Below are 18,243 nucleotides of genomic sequence, written 5' to 3'. Positions count from 1 at the left end.
GCTAAAGCACTGCAATCCACATCTTCCAGCTGCACCCTCTGTTTATCTAGCCCTAAGCCCAAACATCAGACCACCTGTTATTTGCACTGCTGAAGGGCTTGAGTAGTTGTGGCCCACTGTGCTAGGCACTGTACAAACATGCACTTCATTCCTAACCTGTTATAGTTCCTACCAGTTTACCCCTCAGCCCACACACAACTCCCTTATTGCAAAGCAATCTTTTCTTGCAACCCACCCTGGAGTGTCACTCTCTCCTCAGTTCCTGTGAAGAGTCTACCAATCTGGCTGAATTGCATGGTGACCTAATAACATACGCAAATAAGGATAAGGATGAGGCCACTGAATTCTCTCATTTGTGTCTGACCGTAGCCCCTGGGCTTTAAAATCAGAGCATGTTCCGTTTCCCCCTGCTCACAAAAGCCCTTTTGAGAGTTATCTGGATAAGTTCCAACTTCGCTCTATGTTTAAATGCCATTTACTGCCCTTCCCCCACAGCTTTCACTCTTCACTGAACATTTCTTAAATGTCTTGAAACTGAAAATTTTAATTTGAGCAGAACTGAGCGCCCAGGAAAATGTAGGCCTTTACCTCAGGAACAGCTAAATGGTTTATACCAAACAAACGTTAAGCTTTCATCTATGGTGCATTCAATGGGAATTCTTTCAGCTTTACAAATAAGTCAAGGATGTGACCTTTCCAAAGGTTTTCACCCAGAAGGAATCCAAAAGTGCTTTAAGAAACTTTCCTGACAGGTTTTACAATCTGTGGGTAAAATTGCAACAGGGGTTTGCAAACACCCATGCCTGTGTGTGTGGGGAGGGGAGGGTGCATGTGCAAGCCAGAATTTGGAGTTTGACTCTTCCAACACTGGATCCCCTAAAGGAGGGAAACTGCATCTATGTGGTGACCAGAACCATGTGTGCAGTGCTTAAGAGATGGGAAGCATGGTCTGCAGATAAGGACAGCCCAGTTCAGTACGCTCCATTCCACACAAAAGGACTCCTGGCTTCTACGCAGGAAGAAAGTAGATGGAAAAGGCGAGGGCTATGGAAGGCTTACAGTAATATGACTGGGGTAGCCTTAAGGTACATGCATTTCTAGCTGTACCTTGAGAAACAAATAGATACAACAACATCTGTGTTTACCACTGATTTGCAGCCACTTCTACACTGAAATGTAGAAATGTCTAACAGCCCCTAGAAACACACCAAAACGGGTAGGCAACTGTATCCAACTGCAATCCAGATTGTAGATGTTCTTCTGAGATGGCTGGATACATAGTAGTTGGCTCTTCTTCTTTGGGAGTCTTCTTTCACTACAGCAAGGCTTGGAGCTCCAGCTGAGGTTAGCTTGATGCTTAGAAACCCCTTCAGCCTCTTCACCCTTCCTTTCCAATAATGTGATGACTGAGTATCTAACATAACCTACAGCAATCAAGAATTCTTATAAAATTCATCCTTGCAGCATCCCTGTGCAAGTGTGTGCGAGAGAAACTGCATTTTAACTCTGACTGCATAGCTGTTTATGGTAGCAAGATGCATGGCCAGAAGCATTTAAATGTTAAAAAAAACTATGTAAACCTTTCTTTATTGATGGGAATATATGGCCACATGGACTGATATTTGCAAGTGCTACAGAAGTGCCAGCAGCCTGTGCCTTAATGACAATTTGGAATGGGCAGTTGTAAGTGCAGTGTTGCTTGATACTGCGTCATTAATACTGCATGGGTTCATTTCCGTTGCCAACATTCACTGCATGCAGCTGTCCAAACCAGATTTCTCAGGCAATGGCATGTTTAATATAACTAGACCAGTGCCTCAGTGTTAAAGCACCACAAGTGTACTTACGTAACAGTGACAGGGCATAAGGAAGTGCAATAGCCCTAAATCAGGGCTGTCCAACTTCTGAGTGGCTGAGAGGCCACAGACCACATGGGCTGCACACCACACTACACTATGTGGGTTCTCCATCATGTTCCTGCACTGCATCAGTGCCCCTGCATCCTGTGGGCTCCTGCCATGCTGTGAGCCACTTGTTGCTACACTGGGCTGGTGCACCCTCACCACATAAGGTCACCAGGTCTCTTTTCTGCTCCTGGTCCCTCAGCCCAGTGAACTGCACCACCCTAGCCCGCCCTCAAGTGTGGGGGCAGGCAATAGAAGCCAGGGAAGGGACAGGGAGCCTGGAGACTCTGGTAGTGGTGGTGGCAGCAGCAGCTGAAGTGATGGGGTGGGAAGAGGTACCCAGACTGGGAGCTTAGAGGCCCCAGGTTAAGCCCTCAGGGGCTGCATGTGACCTGCAGACCACTCGCTGCCCTAAATCATGACCTGCCACTTGCTTCCATCGCAGCCTTCTCAAGGACCAGAGCCATCATTAATTTTCTGTTTCTGAGGACAGATTTGTTGTGAGGGGGGTGGGGGGAGGGCGGTGGTGTTGAAATGCGACTGAACACACAGGACTGATGCAAGGCCCTGCTGAGCCAAGCCCTTAAACATATGCAGAACTATGCACAGACCCTCTGTGCTGGGGCAGATTTCAGACTACGTCAAAGCTCCACGATTTAGCCTCTTGTTATGTTTCTGGCAGTGCCAATTGCTGCTGGTTGCTGGCTCACTGCAGGCACCCTTGTAACTCTAGCCATGCTCATTCTAAGCAATGTTCATAGGCTGGCAAAGATGTGGGACTAATATAGGTTACCCTTTGTTCTAAGGCAAATTATGCCTGATGTGATGTGCTCAGCCCTTGGAACTCGGCATTCTTCCCGCAGATCTCTAAGTCTCGGCTGACAGCGTCGGGTTCAGCAGCACACAGAGGGTTTGTGCACAGGCCAGCTTGCAGTTTAAGCTCGCAGGCTCTAAAAGTCACAAGCCCCGAGCTGGAGTAGGAGGAGCAGCTGACTGAATTTAGGGAAGGATAAAAACCCCATTAAGGAGGCTTACCGGTGTCTGAAGTGGGAACGGCCTTGGTGAGAATGCTGTCTGTGATGATGCCCACAGTGCAGAATGCAAACACCATGGGGAGAGAGATGATGCAGTAATGGAACACGTTGGTCATCAGAGCCTGGGTGGCAGAACAGAAAACATCATAGCCTCTTAGAGAGCCAGCTCTTGGGCAGCACAAGTGGCACTGTCCTATCAGTGAGATGCAATCCCCACAGCACTTAATAAAAACACTGTGCCAGACCCTTAGCTGGTAGAAACTGATACTGGGCCAATGGAACAAAACTGATTTCCACCATATGAGAAGCTGGCACGTTCAGGTCTCTTATCCTACCTTTGTGTTTGTTTAATGCATTATTATGTACACTCAGCACATGTCACAAATTATATCCTACAGAACAAGTCAAAGTCACATTTAGCCTAGCTTTGCTAATTCACAAAGTCTGACAATTCTCGTAACCCCTACCCTTCTCCCCACCCCCTTGGTTGTCTCTCCCAACCTCGTGGGAAAGGTTTAATAGCAGGGTAGCATGGTCTCATTAAGTCTTTATTACTTACACAAAACCACCTAACTCATTATCATAAATAATTAAAGCTTAACTACACTTGCCAAAATAACCCAACAAGGTAGGTTATGTAATGCTGTTCTCTGGGATTTCTAATCCAGTTTGTTTATTTACTTGCCAATAGCTTCTCTGTGTTTAGTAATCTGGAGTGGGTCTCCTGGTCATAAGTGTATCACTGTAAAAATCTTCTTATTGAACAATCCTTAAGGGAGACATCCTCCCAGCTGCTTAGTACTGTGAGAGGTACTGAACACACAGGTGATGGGGCTAAAGTAGCTTTCAATTCACTCACAATCCTCACCGGTCAAATTAACTCATTTCTCTGGGGCATGGAAAGGAAATTACTCTCTCCCCTGCTCTCGGATGTCTCATCCTAGGGTTAACTTTCAAGGTGTATTTCTTCTATTGTGGTCTAGAAATCCTTTTTATCCTTTGTTAAGCCGGAAGTTTTACTCATTGTATCATACCAACTGGATTTTTCTTTAATAAAATCCAGTCAGTGCCTCTTGGCTACAGAGTTAAAACAAGCCCAGAAACATTTCTAACTCATGATTTGGTAATGCTGAGGTTAAGAACAAGTTTTTTTTTTTTTAACTGGATTAAGATCTACAGATTAATTCACTGTCTAGAGACCTGAGAGATAATGGTTGTGACTCTGAGGGGACCTTTGCCTCAGTGTTGGAGGAAGGAGTGCAAGTTCTAGTCCTTGGTGTGCAAGATAGTCAGAACAAAGCAAGGATAACAAAAGCACCTTTTCTAGAGCAAATGCTGGCAGGAACCAAACAGGGATCAGAAATGTACACAGCTACAGCAACCAGCTGTTTCCCAGACATTGTGGTAGCTGTAGTGAACGGTCAGAGCAGATCAATACCAGGATGATAGCTCCTGAATGCTGTGTGGGCCCATCAATCCTGAGCACTAAGATGAGGGAAATGACATAAACATGGAATTGCTGCTGAGGAGAATGCCTCCTCCACTTCCTGATGATCTAGGCTAGGGACAGACATTCAAAAAAGCCTGAATTGATCATTTTGTAACTACAGATATCCCCTCTGACCTGATAAAATGCTGGCACATGCCTGCAGTGGTTCAGGCTGGAAGCTGGGGGGTGCTAGAGCAGCCCTCCCTTCCCTGCTACAGGGCTGAGCAGAGGGGGGCATGGCCAGGCCCCAGCAGGATGCTGTGATTAGGGAGGGAGTCCCCTCACATCTTCATGACAGAGCAATTATCATTTCTGTTATCAGCATTTAGCACCCCATCAGAAGACAAAGCCTTGCTCATTAGTTCAAGCTCTTCTTAAACAGCTTTTTCCAAAGGGAGGAATGCAGGGACATCACCAGCTGAGCTGTTGATTAGCTCCAAAAGCCCTCACCTGTCTTATCTGCCTTACACAGCATTAGCTAGCATACCGCATGCTGGCTACGGTCCGTGCTGTGGGAGAGAGGAGGAAGGGGATCTCTGCTTAAGCAGTGAGGTGGGGAAGGGGGAGGTAGGGCAGGGGGAAGCCAGCAGACCTTGTACTGCCTGCAAATCTCTCTGCCAGAGCTGCAGCCAGGGAGCAGAGGGGAGGGGCCAGCTCTGCTGTGAAGCAGAGAGCCCCTCCCAACCCAGAGAACATGCCAGGATGCTGGGGGAGTCTGATTTAACTTAAACCAGCAAGGGGTCTGGGACAGACATTGCATAAACTGGTTTGACCCAAGTGAGTTAAGGCTGATATTACATTCAACCAGGTTTATCTCAAGCCAGTTTCAGCCATTTTCAAACAGGTTTATGTGTGCTGAACATCTGTTCTGTTACAGGTTTAAGTCAGTTTCTGATCACTTAAACCAGTTTATGTGTAATGTTTGTCCCTAGCTGGAAGGCCACAGTCTCTGATGTACATTAGGGTATGCCTGGATGCTGGGACTTGAATTTGTTTTTAAACTAGTTTGTAGACTCAGCATCTTTCTGGAAAGTTAAATGGCTATCTTTTTGTGTATGGCCAAACATACATTTTTATCTGCTTTAAAAGGGGAGGAAGGACTGCTGTTTGGATAAGCACATCAGTTGTTATGATGTAATCGCTATATTTGCATAAGCCTTTGATGATAGAAGTGAGCTAAATTAGCTTTGACCCTGAATGAAGCAGGGTTATAGTTGGAGTGGTTCTGTTATGCTCTGGCATTACAGCCCTATCCCCACAGCTTGTATGAGTATCCCTTGATAGTAATACAATTTTTACCTCTGCACCCTTTGACACTCTCCCTTGCAGCATGGAGGAAGAGGGTCCAAGTAAAAAAACACCTTCTGCCCCAATAGCTGTAATCAGTGCATTGAGGTCCTGCTGATGACAAGTTGCCTCCACACAGCTTATTTCTGCCATGACCTCCGTTATGAAAAGCCACCCCAGAAACGGATGTTTTCTTGGCAACGCCTTGAACAGAGTGCTTTTTAATAAGCTTGACTTGGCGAAAAGGCCTGCAGCTGCCTTTTCCTATGAATAGTTCTCATGGGAAGTCATTCCTGACCCTTGTCTCTCTCAAGCCCAAGCTGTCAGGATGTCCTAAGCCCTCTGGGCACGGTCTAATTGCCAGCTCTGTAATCCTTCCACTCCAACCCCCCTCAGCAGCCACCAGGATCCTCTCAGGCCTGGATTGCTTCCAAATCTGTCATATTAAGCCACAGTGAGTGTCTTCTCTGCATGAACACAGTGATCGATGCAGTGAAATTTTAATAAGGCTATTTAAATTACTGTGCTTTTACTCATTTCTCATTGTTATTGCTGAAGACATGCCTAGCAAGCTTATGCAGCCTCATTCATACTATTCTTGATACTGTTTAATGCTGCTGCATCCAGCAAATGCATTTAATGAATAAAAGATAACATCTCACTCACTTTGCTTCTCATTTTCTCTTTAAGGCCCTCATTCCTCAGTTGTTTCAATTAATTAAACTGTTGTGCCTTGATAGGAATGTTAAGATGCCTCAATCTGCTGCATCACTCACAAGACAGCAAGATTAAGGTGGAAACTCAGACTGCCCTTGGGTTCTGCAGCTCAAGTGGTTTGATCCAAATATAAGGTTTGTATTGGTATAACCATTCTGGTTAGTGATAGTGGGCTCACACCTCCCCTTCCTTACAGGAAGAGTTATCATGCTGCTGCTGTAGTTGAAGTGATACCGCCCACATGATGGATACTTTTGTCCTCTTCAGGCATTTTTGAAAATCTCATCTTGACTCTTACCAAGGCTAGCCCCACGCCACCAAAAACGACAACGCCCAACATGAGTAGGGTACGCTCTGTGTAGTAACTAGTTAGCCTTCCAATTACCAGGCCCTGGATCACCTAGAAGAAGGGTGAATAAGAAAAGTTAAATTCTTAGCTGAAATTCCTTATATCAACCAGTAGGACGGAGCTCTTGCTAGTGTTGCAGGCCAAGAACTGAGAATCGTAACTCTGGTGTTGTCATTCTGACTGTCACTTCACTGAGTGATCTCAGGTGAGATCAGTTCCCATCTCTGCTTCAATTTTCTTGTCTGAAAAATGGAAATAAGGTTACTTCACTATCTCAGTTGGTGGCTGTGAGACATCATTCATCAATGTGCATAACATACCCTAGGCTGGATCCTATGTCCTCTGTATGTGCCTAAGGGGTGGTTTTTTGGTCCTTACAAACAGTTTGGATTCTTTTTACATTTGTGTAGTTATGCTCACCCTGCACCTCTTCTTTGGAGCATGTTCAATAGGCTTCATTATGGGTGTTCAGGCACCTAGGTGGCAAGGAATCATTTGGGAACATGTGGAATGCAGAGCAAGTCCCAAGACACTAGTCACAGACAAACCATGATTAACAGATCCCACAGAAAGATGAGAGCAGTTCTCCCATTTTCTACCCCAATAACATAGTAGTTGAAGAAGTCATTTACTTGCTCAGGGAGGAACATGTGGGTTTTTAGCCCTGGCCCTCCTTCTCTCATTACTTATAGTGGATTTGGACCTCAATCTCTCACTTCCTAATTCTGCAACCACTAAGCCAAGGGATAGACATTACCCAGAATGCTCCCAAGCCCTCCTCTTGAAGCTGGCCTACTGGGCAGCCAGTAGGGGAAGAAATGTGGAGCCAAGCAAGAGGAGAACAAATAATTACAGGATGGCTGGCTCAGTGAGATGAATGTTGCCTCAGAGAGGAGGAGGGCCCTGGGTTCTGTCTGTAGCCCCAAGCATCCGGCTCAGACTATGACCTGTTTCTGCCTTGGAAGATTTAGACACACTGGCAGATATATAAGCCTAGGAACCTGGGTTAGGCAGAGGCTTGTCCTACTTCAAAGAGTTGTTTCAGCTGGGAAAGACCTTGCTTCACAGGGGGAATTCACTGAGGCAGGAGCCTATTTCAAGCCAGAAAGTTTTTTTGTTCAGTGTAAACACAGGCTTGTTCCTACTCTGCGGCTTTTGCTTCAGCTTGCAACATGCTGGCATGGGAATATTTTGAACCACAGGAGTTATAGTAAAATTAAAATCTACAGAAAGGAAATTCAAAATAAACCAGAAATATAATACATACATCCCAAGTTACTAAACAGAAAAAACCCAAAACATCAAAGAAATTAACATTAAACAAAAAATAGATATATACTACTAATGTATACACAGAAAGAATATATATATAAATGTAAAGTTCAAATTGAAACAAAACATTTCAATTGATCCAAAATGAGTTTTTGAATATGTTGTTTAATGGTCAAAAGTTTAATCAGCTATGTCCCTAAATCTCCCCTGCCTTCAATCCTCCACTGCTTGCTCCACCTCTCTGCTTCATGGTAACAGAGTGTATGATGCTACATTTTCATGTTAATTGGGGCATTATACACTACTATATGGTATGGAAGTCAGATACTAGGTTACAAGTTCAAATCTGAATTGGGTGGTTTAGTGATGTGCACTGCTACTGCCTTGTTCAGCAGTTGAGTAACCTACTGTGAAATGAATTTGGAGGGTTCAGCTCACTTCCTATTGGGAAATAACCTCCCCCTTTAGGAACCCCCCCTCCCCCCCAAACTGAGTACCGCATCTGGTGTTAACTGAATGTCTGGTTGGCAGGCTCATCTGAGAGCCCATGGACAGAACAGGCATGAAGAATTGAATCCTCCCTGACTGCAGAAAAAAGCAGGGATGAGACATAATAATGGGCAGCATAGGGAAGGCTGTATTAAGGCAGTTCTTTGCAACTCAGCTGCCAGTCATGGGTGTCAAGCTGACTCCGGTCATGATTCCTCCTGGGAGATTAATAAAAGAAGTATCCAGCTTAATGTAGGGAAACTTAAAAGGGCCCCTCAGGTGTCTATCACAAACTATTGTCCCTAACCCATCCTCATTTTGACTCTGTAACACACTGTAATGCTTAAGTACCAATCCCAGGGTTAACTAACATTCCAAGCCAGCTAATCATCTTGCTGTTATGCAATGCTGAGCTGGAAAACCCATCAGAGGTGACTGATATATTACAAGTACACAGTAAGTAAGCCTTTCCATTCATTAACAAGGATTAGCTAACAAAGGCATGTTCAAAGGCAGGGAAAGATCATTAGGAAACTGCAAGGCAAAGAAAATAATAGTGCAGGGGAAAAAATAAAGTATATGGTCTAGATCCTCAGCTAGGTGAGATAAGCTCTTATGGAGCTACTACCATTTATACCAGTTTGGTATCTGCCCCATACTTAGGATTTTTTTTTCCTTCAAAGCTTGTTGTTTGTGGCTATTGTGGCCCTTTATCTTCCAAGCAACTAGATGGAGGGAAGGGAGAAGAAATGCTATATCTCTGCTCTCTCACTAATAGGAAGATGGGAAAGGATGGTCAACACCCTCCTACATTCCAATTGCCAGGAGCACAGATGACAAAGAAACGAGAATGCGGCAGTGAGCCACAGGCTATTGTGCAAAATCCTACCACTGACCTTCAATTCCTGCATTATGAAGCTGTGTCAATATGTGGAGTGCCTTTGAGGCCTTGTCTACATTAAGCTGGTTCAGATGGCAGAAGTTCCAGCAGCAAATAGCAGCAGCTGCTGCCTGGCTGCCAGAAAGCATTCACAGCCTTACACTTCTGGTACCTCCACCCAGCTTCACTGCAGCAGCTGTACTAGCAGAGTGTAACTACAGGAAGGGACAGACAAGAATCTTTGGGTAGATGTGTTATCTTTGATTAGACCAACAAAATAGTTGGAAAATTGTTCTTTGCAAGCTTTTGGGCACAAACACCCTTCTTCAGTTGAAAGTTTTAAGTTCAAAGAATCAGCTGAAGAAGCTTTTGTGCCCAAAAGTTTGCGAAGAACAATTTTTCCAACTATTTCATTGGTCTAATAAAAGAAAGATATCACATCTACCGAAATAACCTTGTCTGCCTATATTCTTAGATCAACTTGGCTACAACTAACCACCCTGGAAAGGTAGCACTAAAGAAGGTAGAAGGCACGGGAGCATCTACATGTGCCTTCTGTTGGGTATTGCATCATCGCAGAAACCTACTATCATTCAACAAAAATGGGGATTCAACTGCTATAGAGAAGCTTTGAGTATGGATGCATTCAAAGCTCTGACAGCCTGACAGTGTAGTATAAATTAGGTCACCGTAATGCAACTGAAAAAATTATGCTATAAAGGCTGTACAAAGACAGGAGGAAGTTACTGTAAAAGTATCAGCAATTTGTGGCTCCTTTCTAAGGTAGGTGGAGAAGGGGCTGAGTCACTAGGTGAATCAAACACCCTTTTATGGGTGTCATGATCAGTCTTTTGCAACTTTCCAATCTCTACCAATCAGATGTCAAGGAGCTGCACACCACAAACGCCTGCAGCTGCTGGATTGGACATGCCACCTGTGCTTAGTCAGGCCTGCTCATCCAACAGGTACCATAATAAGACCTGGGAGGTGAGCCCAGTCCCAGGATATGGTCTGAGTTCTGTGTGCCTGACTCAGCAACAGGTGCATTCCAATCTAGATTTAGCAGCTTAAGTTACACACCCCTTCACATCTGATCCCTGCAAGAAGAAGAAGAAACCGTTCCCAATTAGGCGAGACTTGGACAGAGTGTTCCGTGGGACAAATTCAACCTATTTTCCTGTTTTAAATTGTCCATTGTCTGTTTGATCAGGGTGTGCCCTCAGAGAACAGCATCAAAATGCACAGGAGAAATCCAACCTGGTCAGACAGAAGAAACTTGGCTGAAACATCCTGTTGCAAAAGTAGAAAAAATGAATGATTCCAAGAAAAAAGTTTTAAGCTCAAAGAATCAGGACACAAGAAAGGTCAAATTCTACTCAGCATGGTTCTCCTGAGCTAGGCTGATAGACACCAGCTGAGCACCAGGCCCAGTGTGCTTAGGAAGCAGGAGGAAGGGGGATAAAAAAAATAAGACATTACCTCTTAGCCAAAAAGATTACTGTTACTCACAGGGAGAGAAATTCAAAGATGAAACAGTATTTAACCTTTGCTGAGCATTTAGTTCACTGGCTTTCAACCTTTTTGGACTCGAGGAACCCATCACTGGACTTGAGGCATCCTTCCATAACTTTTGTGAATTGAGTGGCACCCAATTTCAAAAACTAATTTATATATTACAGTACTAATCTCCTTGCAGAGCGGCTGGGCAGTGGGGGTGGGGGATTGCCCAGTCTGTACCTATGTACCTCCTTACACTTAGCTCCTCACAACTGAACCCTTCGAAGGATCTGGGGGTACCCAAGGATGCCCTGGCATCCTAGTTTAGAACGACTGGTTTAGCTCTTGTCTGCCAGTGGAATCAGAAGAAGAATGCTCAGCGTTAGCCTGCCTACCACTAATAAATGGCTTTGCACAGGGAATGCATTCTTCGGCATGGTGATATACCATTTACTTTTCTCTGTTGAGTGGATTTAGAGGTGGTCTTTGTGCAGGTAAATGTTTCCTTGGTTTGATCTCTTCTACCTACCTTCACCTCCCTTAGCAGTGCCCCTTCCCCTCCTCTCCATTTCCCTATCCTTTGTATATAAATGGCCTTTCAATTTACTGTCCCTGCTCTCTACAAGTCCATTTATTCATTGCATCTGACAAAGCAGGGTCTAGCCTATGGTGTGCCTCTCTGACTGAGGTGATCTAGTCTATAAGGTGCCACCTTGTCTTCCTTCTGCAATTCAGAGTTCAGCATTCAACTTAAGATCTGTTATGGACTTTGCTGAACCTACAGTTTGAATTCACAGGGTAGATCTTCAAACACGGCACCGTAAAAAGGCTGCGCAAAAATGAACTAACTCTCATGGAACTGCACACTGCAGTGTTCCACTTTTTGCCACATCAGGGTCCAAGGTTTGTCACTTGTGTGAAGGTATTTGGTTAAAAGAATGACACAGGCACATGCTTTTACCATGAACCCGGTTCTGGGTTTGGTTTTAGTTCTAAACAAGCAGGCATAACATTACATTCTCTGCTCACTCCAGGGGCAGATTAAAGCATGGGCCTGCAGGGCCTGGGCCCAGGGGCCCCTGTCAATCAAGGGCCCCCTGGGGAGCCAGGGTCAGCATGGCCCAGTTGGGCACTCTGGCCACAGACATCTGGGGTGGGCAGCGTGTGCCTCCTCCTGGCCAGGGGGCTTGCTCCAGATGTGCTGAGGAGGCTGGATGGGCCCAGCTGCAGCCCCCTGGCAGGTGCAGTGAGAACCTGCCCTCACCTCATGGGGAGCCTCCAATTTTCTGTTTGCCCAGGGTCCCAGTAAATCTTAGTCCAACACTGGCTCACTTTGCTGCCTTCTGGCCTTTTGTGAAAGACGCAATGTAATTAAAGGAATTTTTTTTTGGTTTTGCTTGCAAAAAGCCATGAATATCCCTGAGGAAGCCACCTGCAATAGTTTTATTACTGAAGGGAAAAGTTTACAGCTTCAATGAGAGAACATTTTCTGCAGGAACAACTCAGCCAAATGAAATTGAAAACTACCTCATTTCACCTCAGTGTCAAACGTATTAAGTCGCAAACTTCAATCCATTAACTTCAGTGTTAAATAGTTCAAACAACAATGTTCAGACCAGAAAAGCATTGCATTTCAGATCCATTTAAGTGGCAAACCTAACCCCATTGCGGTGTCCATTATCAAAGGTATATCAAATATCCTTATAAGCTTAATGCTTAAGAAGTACCACATTTTAGCTCACATCTGTTTCAAATCTCAGACCATTGCAGTGCCAGGACTCAGACCACAAAAAGGCTAAAATGCTAAACTTTAGGTCACATGCTGTGAGGCCAGGACTAAGGGACTGTGATTGGGTTAGGAAAGGGCAGCAGATGGGTGCACGGGGGCACGAGTCCATTTATTGTAACAGGTACGCGGTTTCTTAATGTGGTTTAAGGTGTGTGATGAAAAGTTTTATGTTAGATGATATATATATTTAACTATATATAGATAGATATAGAAATATATTTTTCCAAAAAAAAAAAATTAAAATAGCAATAATACTTTTTAGGCAAGCCTTAGTTAGCTCACTTAAATATTTTAACCTCTAACACTAACGTCCCAAAGAGAGGTATTTTTTTAGTTTGACTTAAGCGATAAACTTGACTCCATTTTACTTGCATCTACTGATTTCTAATGATTGTTTCTAATGGTAACTTTCTGGCCACTTAACACCACATTTAAAAAAATGTAAATAGCAATCTAAACCCCTGGACACTTGGATAGTTTTTAAAGCTAGCACTTAAATTGTCTGGGGCTTGGACTGCTAGCTTAGTTGCAGCTTTTAAAGGATTTAAGTGCCAACCTGATGCTATTCCTCTTGAGTACAAAACAAATGTCAAGAGGCAAACCTCAAAATCATAATTGCAGCAGTAAACCTCACTCTTCTGATGGGGAAGTGGCAAACTTCCCTTCAGTTGGTATAAGCTGGTTTTAGTGACAGAAGACAGAGACATCATTACTAAAAAGCTGGATTCTCAATCAGCCATGCTGATGGGAGGATCCTGCTCAGGACTTCTAGCCTTCTCTTCTATACCCTTTTCAAAAAGCTGTTTGGGGATGCTACTGCGCAGTAACACTGATTACTACAGTCACTTAGTACTTAAAAGTACTAAAAGTATTTCCACTGAAAAGGAAGCAATAGAAAGCAAATAGCACTTTCTCAGTTTGGATGTTTTAGGGGACTTTTTCCTTGCATTCAACCTCCATTTCAAACAGCAAGCAATCCGTTGTTTCCCTTGGATTTATTCTTGTCCATATGGTGCTGGCCTTTGTAACCTGATCTCTTTTGAAGTGCTGAGAAAAGAGCTTCTACCTTGCAGGAATCTGTTCTGTCATCAATAAACAAAAGAGGAAGGAAATAGTTTGCAAGTAAAATAACAAGAGCTGCCCATGGCTCTGTACACGTCAGAGGTTAAACTAATTGATCTGTTTTTTTCAGATAAGCTTCGGAACTTGCACAGAAAATATTTAATTGGAAACTCCCAACCAATAGAGTAAAGGAGTGATTTTTTTCCCCTCCCTTCAAGCTCCATTTGCTATGGTTGCTGTGGTGCAAATTCAGTTGGCAAAGTAGAAAAGTACTGGTCTCTTGTTGGCCATGCTTAGGAAGGTCTTGCAAAATGGGAAAGACTTCCCTTTCCTAAGGTTTAAAGGCCGGATTTCTCAGAAAGGGTTTCTGATAAGCAAGCAACAGCCTTGTTGCCTGGAGCCCTCTGATGACTTACATCTGACCTAGGCCAGGGCTTACAAGTGGCTATCCAGGCAGGTGTTTGGATTGCTCACTTGGAACAAGTTGGTGCAGTCAGTGCAGCTGGATGGCTGCTGTCCATTCTGTGCTATGGCTAGAGTGAGTCAGATGCATGCAACCTGTCTGCAAACCCGGTCAGGAGCCAGAGGCCAACTGAGAGAGGAAAACGTGGCTTTGGAATCAGCTCCTGCCTGAAATTTTAGGGGGAATACAAAAGAGCTGGGGAGACAAGGCTATTTCTGGAGTGGAGCTGTCAGAGAATGACAACTTCAGAAGGCAAGAAGCTTCTGAACCACCGAATGTATGTAAGACCTGGACCTTGTTTCTGTTTGAAGAGAGTTACTGGTATAACTATGCCCAAGTAGCTACACTGGCAAACATCCTTATCGAGAGATGGCCAACCTGTGGCACAAGTGGCATGGACAGCTGTGTGCGTGGCATGAGGCAGATGGGAAGGGGCAGGCAGTACAGCGGCAGATATGGCAAGGAGCAGAAAACAGAGCAAAAGATCGGGCAGGGGGCACAAAGTGGGGAGCAGAACAAAGAGCAGCTGATGGGGAAGGGGAGTGGCAGGCAGGGAGGACATGGGGCTAATTTGTGGCATACCTGCTCTCCCCCACTGCCTTAGTGCAATATTTATGCCAGTTTCCCCAAAGCTCTACCGGATAAAAGATTCCCTCCCCTGCCCCAGTATAACTGACTTTACACCGGACTTTATATGTGCCTAGTAATGTCAGCTGTGTGTGTGTTGTGGGGGTTAATCACACCCTTGACAGACACATCTATGCTGGTAAAATGTTTCAGTGTATAGCAGGCAGGCAAGGTTCTTTGGGTAGGTTTGATATCTTTTTTTAGACCAGCTGAGTAGTTGGGAAAAAGTTCTTTGCAAGCTTTTGGGTGCAATCACCCTTCAGTGTATACTAGGCCTGAGAGAAGCCCATGAATGTATTGAGAGGGGGGGGAGGGAATAAGGACCTGTTCGGAGCTGAACATGGCAGCTTGCCTGAGAGAGTAATGGGATTTTTTAATATTTGGCCGCTTTTGTAGTTAGCAAGCTCCAGGCTCTCATTCATCCCCTCTCCCCCCCGGACTTAAATTCTTCAAACCAAGGAAACTGAAGAACTTTCTGTTTGTTGTTTCAAGCCCTCTCACCAAGAGGATATTTCCTTAGGCCTACTTGGCAATAATTAAGTCCCCAGGCCTTTAATCATCAGTCTATTACACAGAAGAAAAAGCAAGGAGGACAGAGTGGGTGATGAGGTTATATATAACTAAAATCCCTCCTCCCAGTGACTCTGTCTCCCATCTTCTCCAAATCAACCAGTCACAGCATGTTGCCTCCAGAGGTTGCACAGCTGGAGGTATAGTTTCTACAACAAGAAGTACATTTAATGAAGGGGCTAGAATGTCTCATTTTCCTTGAGCCTCAGGGTAATAAATATCTACCTCTGTCACTCCTCCAGGTTTTTTTTTTTAATACTGTGTGGAATTTTAGTGTTTTTTCCTACTGTTTAAAATCATGCCAGCAATTTCAGGTGTTTCACCTAATCTTCAAACAGCAGATCCCATGCTGTGAGTTTTCCAGTTCCATAGGCTAGAATTTCTCTATATAGCAATGTATACAACTCTAAGGAAAACAGGAGTATAACAGCTTTCCAATTAAGCCACCTTCAACCAATTATGCAGTAGAAAAAGACCTTTTGTAGAAAGAATGGATGAGATATGCACCTCCAGGCAAAAGTTTTCATTCAGTAAATGTACTTCAAGGGGGATTTGAACTTTATGATATTAAACCAATGGCCCTGATTGAGAAGGAATTTGCATTTTTGAAGAGCATTCAAACCTCTTGATGAAACTCCCTACAGAGATTAGATATAGGTGCCTACTGTAATGTATTATATATCTGGGTGTCTCCTAACACTAAACAGATAGTGTGGAAGTGTCTGCTTACAAAGCTCTGAAACTTATTTATTTTTGTTACCTTTTATCAGGTCCTCCCTCCTAAAGCTATACAGGGCCTAACTACAAATAAGTACACATCATCATGATTTCGTAACAACTTCCTTATTACTGTGATTCTGGCTTGGGCAGGGGGTTGGAGTAGACGACCTCTGCAGGTCCCTTCCAACCCTACTTCTCTATGATTCTATGATTCAGCCCCTGGCTTTCTTTTACTTCAGGGGTGCTAAACATATGGCTGGCAGGCAAAATCCAGCCCACAGATCTCTGCCATCCAGACCCTGATGCTGCCCTTGGATTTGATCAGACTAACACGGAGCATGGTGTGTGCTGGACCAGCCACGTGGGCAGGGCCTGGGACATGCTACACACAGCACCCGCTCTGCCACTATGGAACTGTGTTGCATGGGTGGGTGTGGTGTGTGAAGCAGTCCACCCAGGGGCATGTAGTATGGGTCCCACACTGGCTGGAGCAGGCCCAGGCTCTGGGAGATGCACTGCATGTAGTGCCTGCCCCATGAATGACGTATGCCCCCCGGCAGCTGGTGGGGCATGGCAGTGGTGGGAGCACGGAGGCAGGAGCATGGAGGCAGTAAGCGTGGGAGCTCCCACAGATGGCACCTTTTTGTAGGGGGTGCACTGCCACACTCGGGGGGTGCACATGCACCTGCATGCACTCCCTATGCATCACCCTGGCCTGCCCTAATAGCTCTGGGGCCATGCAGCACATGGCATCCTTTCCAGCCAGTCTGAGACCCATGCTACATGTGGCATCTGAGAGCACCACATGCAGCGCGGGTCGTGGACCAGCTAGAGTAGGCATTGTGTGTGATATGGCTCCCAAAGTGGACACTGTGTGGGGTGCAGTCCAGCCAAGCCAGGCAGTGCCCAGGGCAGATACCACATGCAGTGCAAAGCTTGCTCTGGCTAGTCTGGGATCTATGCTACGTGACCCTGACGAGACTGCACCACACACACTGCCTATTCTTGCCACTCTGGGATCTGTACTGCAGGCAGTGTGGTTCCCAGACCAGCTGCAGCAGGTGTTGGCTGCAGTATGCTGGGAGAGGGGAGGGGAGAAAGTCTTTGAGCCTGATCCTGCCCATGGACTGGCTCCATGACATTCTTGTAACTTTATGTCTTGTGCCAATGAGTTTGACACCCTTGTTATACTTCATTTGCCCCTGCCATTTTCATGTATTCACCAGACTTGTGCAATTCCAATTTTGGTCATATTCTACTTTCTAAATAACTGATTCCTTTGTCCTCTGGTCAAAACCCTTTTGTTGGTCTTGCCTTTAAGTTGTTGCATTCCAGAACCTTGTTGTCATTCTCTGATCTTATTTCACTCTTCATTTTACCAGAACGTAACTCCTCCCTATCTCCCTGCGCCCCACTCCACCCCTACTCCCTGGCCCAAGCCTCATTACTTTACTTTATTTTAAGGCCACACAACATTTAATAATATCCTATATTATTAAACTGTGCCCTTGGCTTAACTGGAAACAGAGGTATCTGAAAATTATTTCTAAACAAATAATCATTAAAAAGTTGAAAACTTTCAGTTAGGCATAGATCTAGATGTGCTTCTACAGGATTTAAAATATTCCTACATTTCGCTATGGGAGTGGCTGCAAGTCAATGGTGAACAGTTTACTCTTGTACCATTAAACTGTGCAATCTGAAGCTGATAAACAACCCACATAATGCTATTTATTCCCAGATGTTCATATGCTTCACAAAGGAAGGGTAGAACCAATACTGTCATTTTAGAGAGAATCTGAAACAGAAAATATTTGATCTAAGATCAAGCAGCAAGCTAGCAGCAGATTTAGAACAAGAATTCAGGTTGTTCTTATGTGCAGGCCAGTGGTCAAGTTTTTCAGGGAGGACGTATAGGGTGCCTGTAGACATGCAGGGACACTGCTCTGATGTGCTGTAATTAATCAAGTCTGCTGGAGTGTGATAATTAGCATGCTCCAGTAGCATCTGCATCTTGTGTAAGGTATATTCAGCATCCTTGTGCTTCCAAATGGCGGTGGGGATGCTTTAGCTAAAGCTCATCGAATGAACTTT

General features: G+C 44.7%; 1 protein-coding gene across 4 annotated transcripts in view; it reads right to left on the bottom strand.

Annotated features, from left to right (window-relative positions):
* The window catches only part of SLC22A18 (solute carrier family 22 member 18), a 109,683-nt gene that overhangs the window by 10,715 nt on the left and 80,725 nt on the right, over positions 1 to 18,243 (bottom strand). For 3 of the 4 annotated variants that reach the window (XM_019477114.2, XM_059722589.1, XM_019477113.2), the window contains 3 exons: positions 6,730 to 6,831; positions 2,940 to 3,060; positions 1,209 to 1,424 (listed from right to left, as the gene is read on the bottom strand). In XM_019477114.2, the coding sequence (XP_019332659.2) occupies positions 1,209 to 1,424; positions 2,940 to 3,060; positions 6,730 to 6,831 (439 nt within the window). The remainder of the gene's footprint in view (positions 1 to 1,208; positions 1,425 to 2,939; positions 3,061 to 6,729; positions 6,832 to 18,243) is intronic. The other variant, XM_006271195.4, reaches the window with a different exon arrangement.

This window comes from Alligator mississippiensis, chromosome 2 (genome assembly GCF_030867095.1).
Source record: "Alligator mississippiensis isolate rAllMis1 chromosome 2, rAllMis1, whole genome shotgun sequence".
Lineage (NCBI taxonomy): Eukaryota > Metazoa > Chordata > Crocodylia > Alligatoridae > Alligator > Alligator mississippiensis.
This window is presented reverse-complemented; position numbering and strand designations above follow the sequence as displayed.